The sequence below is a fragment of the Rhipicephalus sanguineus genome, chromosome 4 (genome assembly GCF_013339695.2).
Source record: "Rhipicephalus sanguineus isolate Rsan-2018 chromosome 4, BIME_Rsan_1.4, whole genome shotgun sequence".
Taxonomy (NCBI): Eukaryota; Metazoa; Arthropoda; class Arachnida; order Ixodida; family Ixodidae; genus Rhipicephalus; species Rhipicephalus sanguineus.
In genome coordinates, this window is record NC_051179.1 from 111,716,993 (window position 1) to 111,724,061 (window position 7,069).

Here is a 7,069-nt window from a genome sequence, read left to right on the forward strand (position 1 = left end):
CTCAAGACTGAAAGTTCGGACGCCCCACAGTGCATCATTCGATTTTTCGGACTCTGGTTGGTGACCGGGTGTGACGTCGAATGCCATGACAAGCTGTCAGCAATGATTGCAATATTTTTGCTAGGTTGCGAGCACTAAAGGTTGCATTGGCTATGGCTGGAGGTCGTGCCAGTGTCAAAATCCACGCAGATATTACAGTTGCCAACCTCAAAAACTCTGTTTGTTGTCAACATGTAATAGCTGCCTTTTGGCTTTAGCCAGTCAAGTATCCATTGATTGTCTACTAGTGATCTGCCAAACGAGTCTTGTACTTTCGAGCTGCAGCAGCTGCTCAGAAAGTGTACTAGAATGACTGCATGCAAGTCGTGTTATGTGTTTTTGAACAGCTTGGTGTAAGTTCAATGTGTGTGCCCTGTCTAGTGGCACATGTCTCGAGCCCTTGCACACATGTTGTCTCTGTGCAGCTACTACAACCCAACGGCCGTCAATGCCCTGAAGTACACGGAGCAGATGCAAAAGCGCAAGCTCCTCTGGAAGAAACCCCAGCAGGACGAAGTGGCTGCAGAAAAGGAGGCACCCCAGGTGAGCACATAATGAGACTCCTACATGCATTCACTGAATCAGAACAAAATACAGTAGACCCTCGGTGATACGATCACGGCTCATGCACATTTCGTGGTGATACGAATTTTTCTGTGGTTACCATTATTAGAATGAGGTGTTGCTGCGAAAGTCGCGCTAGCTCTTTAATGTAGGAGCAAAAAGTGGTTCAATTGCTGCCTATCTTAAGCGTGAAGATTGCAGTCACTAATGGTAGCATTGGTAGGCTCTTGCCAAAATCCTGAAGCTGTTTTAGGCTTTGTATTCACTCATAACATGCAGGTACATTTCCCTATGGAATACTGTATTCGTTCATTGACATAACAGCTCTAGAAAACAAAAGACTGCAGTAAAGGGAAGGTGCAGACGCTGGACGGGCGCTTGTGTGCCGTTGTTTTTTTTTAAGTGCCGTGTGCAGCAGTCATAAATTGCTAATAACCCACGTTGCAGCCATTCATTGCTCTTTGTGATGCTCATTCTAGCCACAGCCCAACTCGACGTGTGCCAAGGTGTGGGAGAAGATGACCTTTGCTCAGGACGACGACGGCAAGATGACTGCCAAGTTCCGCAAACTCATGGGCATCCGCGGCGACCCTCCACCACCGACCGATAAGCCCGACCCCGCAGTAAACCCCCTGCTGAAGCAGCAGGAAAAGCTGTTCCAGGACTTGGACCAGCAGTACGAGCAGGCCCGAGTGTCGACGCACACGCACCGCGGTGTCGGCCTCGGCTACAGTTCACAGATGGCAGCCTTCTTCCAGCAGACCAACCTGAACACTAAGTGAACGGCGGATGGGCCTGCTTTGTACATACTGACATTGGGTGGATCATTTGCATCATCGTCTCGTGCAGTGCAACATCGTGGCTCAAGCCCTGCAGTCCACCCCTCAGCAGACCAACCCTTCACAGTAATTGAAGTGCTTGGGAACGGCCCCACTTGAGCTGATAGGCCCTCGATAAAGGTGTCCACGAGACGCACGATTGCTCTTGGCTGAACAACAGGAAAAACGGAAGCCATGATGGAGCGGCGATCTTGCTTGTACATATACGGAAAGTTCTGTCCTCTACATTTACAGTATGCGGAGTGTCGTTCATTACTAAGGTCAGATACACACAGCCACCAGACGTGCTGTCACATCACCATCACGGCATCCGTCATAAGTTTCTCGCATATTGCTAGTAGTTACATTTAGGCATTGGCTGCTGCTTTTTATGTCACCGCCATCTCGTGCAGAAAAGCAATAAAATGCTCTACCATGACTGACACCAATGCCAGAGAATGGTGACGTGATCGAGAGTTTGATGGCTGTTTGAATTGGGCTTCAGCGTGATGTCCACGACAGGTGCCGCCACTGATGGGTACCGCAGTCGGTTGGGTTATACGAGGCTACATTGGTTGCTTTAATTCAGTACGCATGCCAGCTGAGAAAGGAGTGTTTTGCGGTAGGCATGCAGCAGTACGTGTTGAAGTTTAAGTGGCGATTTCCCCCGACACCTAGCCTAGGCTCAGCTGCAACACGAGATGCAAGCTTGGCACGCGCTGAAATGCATCTTTTCCACGGAGCTCCCACTGTGCCTCCCTCCACACTGGACTTTATAAACATATGAAGTGAGCTACACCAATGGCTGATTTGGATGTGTTAATCACTTTTTGTCTACCACTTTTTCATCGGTTCATTCTTGTCTGTACATCCATGATTGCCATTTTTCACTAATCTTTGAAAGTTTTGACCAAAGAAGCTTAACCATTTAATCTTCGGAAGGTGCCTCCAATTAAAAGTATAAATTGCTGCCCTCCTTTGTGTTTGATTTGGTAGCTCTGTAGTAGAATACAGAAAGCGCTGAAAATGCCTCTTTCCAGGTAAATAATTATGCTGAGTATCTAAGCTATTGCCATTATATTGACCTAGTAATGTTAAGAAAAATGCTGCAGCTAAACATGTGTAAAGATTTTGTTGAGAAATGCCTTAGGATAGTTGGACAATGCTATCAGCTGCATCTGACACGAAAAAGCCTTCATTATTCATTGCACTTTGTCATAAAGGCATGCTTTGCTTCGTTATAGTTTTGTTGTGTTAAGCTTCAGCCGTTGAATTGCTTGTGTACTTTGGTGTAGGTGTAAAAGTAATGCCAAGGTGGTCAAAGTTAGTGACCTTGAAACGGTTCTGAGGATTTTGGATAAACTCAAAATTTTTGAATTTTGGAGCCGGTAAAGCAAACCCTAATTATCATTTGCAGACCAATTTTAAGCTCTCAGCATCAACTGTTTTCAACTTCTCGCGGCCTTTCTCCGTAGCATTGTTCCACGTTGCTTACCATCGGTGACCGATCTGATTGGATATGTACAGTCTACGTCACTGAACCTCTGGTGGACAGCGAGTGTCGTCTGCCTGTGTTACAACGTGCTGCGCGTTGACGTAAGCTGCATGACAGTGCTTGTCTTGAAGTTTCTTTACTAGGGCATCATGAATTGCCCTAGCTGAGTTGTGTGCCACAAATCTAGAGATTGGAGACTTGTAAAGCTGCGACATCGTTTAAGGCGTGTAAGGCATTTGGCGGGCAGAGTCGCCTCAGCAAGTCGCTGCAGTGACCGATGGGCTCACGCTTTCCAATCAACGCCAGGATCCACGCGTCTGCAGCTGTAACTTCACCCCTCAAAACAAAACCACGTTGCCCGAGTTTACGCTTATTGGTGATCATTGAATACTTTTTGTTTGTCGGCATGCCTTTGAAGATTGCCACTGTAGAAGAGAATAAAATGAGAACGGCTGGTAGTGTCGTGGCACCTGGCAGAGCAGACCTCAACCACTCCACTCGCTTCGTTTCCATTGCCAGACGGTGCCCGCCGTGCACGCTGCCGGGCACCCTCGACGGAGCTCAATCTGTCGAGTGCGCTTCGGTCGCCAGCAATGGCTGGCTGTTTAATGAGTTGAGGCGGCCAAGCAATGGCCAGAAGGAGGGGTATAACTATAAGTGCTTGTAGCTGCCTTGATACACAGTGCATCACTTAATTTGTGGTGCGGATGATTTGATGATGTAGCCTAAATGCTGACAAAATTTGAAAAACCGTTTCAGGGTCCTTTTGATCTATAGTCGCTCGATACGACATGCCTCATAAAAATCTTATCAAAATTTGAGCACGCAAACGGAATTTTTTTTTTCCTGTGCTAAAAACGTCCCTCTGGTTTATCGCACAGTAGAAGTACCACATGAAAGCATAACCCTCGCCTGTTTTTGTTTATTAAATGAGAGGCATTTCTTGGCAAACGAAAGGCACTTCGACCGTTTCTGTCTATCTAGCCGCCTTCGTCCGGGGTCTCTCGTGGTTGCGAGTGTAGGATGAACATGATAGACAGGTCACGACATGAATAACATGAAACGCCTGTCGTGTACTTCTTGAAACCCTTTCTTCTTCCTATCGAATCTGTTGCGTCCTGAAGAAATCCTTTGCAAGAATGAATTCTCCTTATCCCTTTTTGTCCTGCTCTTTGCGACATTAACTTGAATTGCTGTAACAGTGCAAAGGCTGAACGATTGTCTTTATGCTCCAGTGTCTAGTATGGAATGTATTTCAGGGATTTACAAAAAGCATTTTTATATGTGCAGAGGTTATCACTTCATTTGGAGAACCAGCTCCAAGTCTGCAACATTGTCGCAGCACGTATTACTACACATATGTTTTTAGCGGGACGTAAGCAAAGCTTTGTTCCTTGCTCGTGGAGACCTGCAAGGAAGTGTCCTTTTTCGGTTTTTAAGGAGTGTGCGTCTCCCAGACCTGTCATTGAGGGCAGCATGCTATGTCGTGCAAGGTGGTTGTGCACAAATAGTCTGGGCGACCTGATTAGAGTGGGTTAGACAGTGAACTGCTGTGTGCTAAAAATGTCTCCTATTGTGGAGCATAGCCATTCTTAAATTTGCACTGCTGCTGTAATGGCTGATCCAGAGGACGTGGCTCCACCAGAACATGCTGGCCCAATCAAGCTTTCTTTGGTTAGAAATTGTGAGCAGGGACCGTAACAGTTTTTTTGGCGCTGACAGAATGTCTCTTGTGCATTGCTGTAGAGCAAGGAGGATCTTGAAAGTGGCTGGAGTGGAAGATATGCCTCGAAAGAGAAGCAATAAGTCCATCTTACCAGTGGTACAATAAAACATTAACGTATAGTGGTGAAAAAGCTGCATTTTCCTCGCATGTCCTACCAGTTTAATATGGGTAATTTGTTGGGACAGATGGTGCTTGATGTGTGCCTTTGTGTTGCAAGCTTCTGTAAGAAGTCTCGACACCCAGGCAAGTTTTATTGCAGAACTCATCGATACTCCTTTGGATAGGTTACATGTACCGGGAACGAGCAAAACCACTGTATCTCTAAGCGGGCACCATCCGAAAAGAGCATGTTTCGAAAACAAACCAGGGGCCACACCTTTGTCGGTAATGCATTGCAGCAGCTTCCACTCCGGCATTGTTTTGTCATCCTTGTTGTAGAGTACAATTTTTCTAGGTCAGAGGGGAGAAAGACTCCGCGAAAAGAATCAACATTGCCATGTTGCTTTTGAGGAATGGGACAACTGTGTCGAGAAGTTTCGCATGTTGCGTACCATCTGAATGTGCCACACTTGTCATGTAAATGCAATGTCATCTTGTCAGTTGTAAATACAGCATTGTGTGCACCTGTTTCACAAGTTGCATTCTCTTTTGCTCTAATAAACGGGTGCAATAAACTTTGACTTTTCCCAACGTCTCGTGTGTGCTGGTCTTTTTTTTTGTTGTTGTTGTTGTTACAGCAATGCTGCTTCTGCGGGCAGGTATGCAATTGCTCAAAACGGAGAAGAGATGAGACCCATAGCACAGGTAGCATGTAATGCTGAAATTCCCAGGTCATTGCTTTGATATGTCGTACCATCCACACGACTGGAGGGAGCTGGTGCGAAATGTGCTGCCACACTAAATTCAGGATGTGTACACCTCCCTGGAAGTCCTGGATTTGTTTTCTCTGAAAAGTCTAAAATTTCTTCAACTATGCAGTCTTAATGTATGTAAAACGTGCAACCAGCTTTTGTGTGCAGGTTATAGTCAATCCAGCTATAGAAACCAGGTGCAAATGCACAGGTGCTCTGCTCCGTGCAACTTGCCTAGAATCGTAAACATGAAACGATTCCGAGGGACTGGGGCTTCGGCATTGGATTCTCTGCAGATGTTATCTCCACGTTTGTTTCATCTCCTGGCAGCAAGGTTTAGCAGTATCCGTGCTGCTTTTTCCTCTCCATGTTCGGAATAACTTGTGGAGTGGTCACAGCTTGCCATTTCGGATTTTAATGCCTCCTACTTGGGGTTTTGCTCTACATCCTTGATTAACCTGAGGGAGGGCCCTTGATTGCGCTTGAATTGCTTTCACGGGCTTTTTTAAACTGCACATGGAGTGAGTGAGAATAATGCAAGTTTTTCTTGGCCGTGTAGCAGCAGCCATATGTTCAGCCGTCTTGCTGCGCAATCACATTCAGTCTCACACAACCAGCATAATGCGATTTCCATCTATTGACATAGCAGCGGCCTAGCCATAATCTAATAAAACTCGTTGCTGGGCTCGTTGGTGCATAGATAAATATAGGAAAGCGGCACTTAGGTTATTTACCCACGTCATCTAATAGTCGGTGCCCTTCCGTGGATACGCCTCCTGTGTGGCACACGTCTATTCACTCAAATATGCAGTTAATCACTTGCCGATTTCTGCTATTTAGTGTTATTAAAACACATTACTATTTAAATGAAATGTCCCGGCGACGACTGTACAGTCTGCAAGTTGAAGTTGGCGCACTACTCGGGAACAGCGCAGAAACGACAACAGTCGGGGAAAATCAACAGAATGCAGCGCTCCATCGTAACTCGTGACCGAATCCCCGACCGCTGAATGACCGTTGAATGACCACAAACTGTCAAGCCGCGTCTCTCTTGAACCCGACGGCTCGCATGATGCATCGCACGTTGGCTCCCGAGAAAACAATTAACTATGCGGCCAAGACAGCGGCCCACAAAACCAACCAACACGGTCAAGCCGCAAGTGCCTCAAATAAATCAGAACGGTCATATTTTGGACGAAGGTTCGGACGAACGGGCTTAGGTATTCGCCAAAAATGTTTACGAGAAACCGAGCCACAGTACTACATCGCTAGCGAACGAAGCCACACCGCTCGCTCGCGTTTTAAACTTGCGTGGAACACTTCGCGCGTTACTACGATCGCCAGTGGACTGGCACACAAACACGAAGAAAACAGAGGCACTCATTATCAAGCAAAGCTACGACAGCCGCGAAAAAGCAGGCAACGAACGCTTAAGAGCTCACGCAATCATCGCCGTACCGTAAAATACCCTAACTAGTAACTACGTTCGCAACTCGCCTCTCACGCTACACCGCAGCCCTCCAAGGGCACAAATGTGAATAAAGACGTGTCAACAACAGCAACGCCTGCTCTTGCT

At 46.6% G+C, this 7,069-nt stretch overlaps 1 protein-coding gene across 1 annotated transcript in view; it reads left to right on the plus strand.

The window, feature by feature from the left end:
• LOC119390563 (arginine/serine-rich coiled-coil protein 2) overlaps positions 1-5,334 on the plus strand; it is a 28,869-nt gene extending 23,535 nt beyond the window's left edge. Inside the window, exons 5-6 of the mRNA XM_037658161.2 lie at positions 465-582; positions 1,083-5,334. Coding sequence (XP_037514089.1) covers positions 465-582; positions 1,083-1,385 — 421 coding nt within the window. The 3' untranslated portion in view covers positions 1,386-5,334. The remainder of the gene's footprint in view (positions 1-464; positions 583-1,082) is intronic.
• Positions 5,335-7,069: the final 1,735 nt, after the last annotated feature.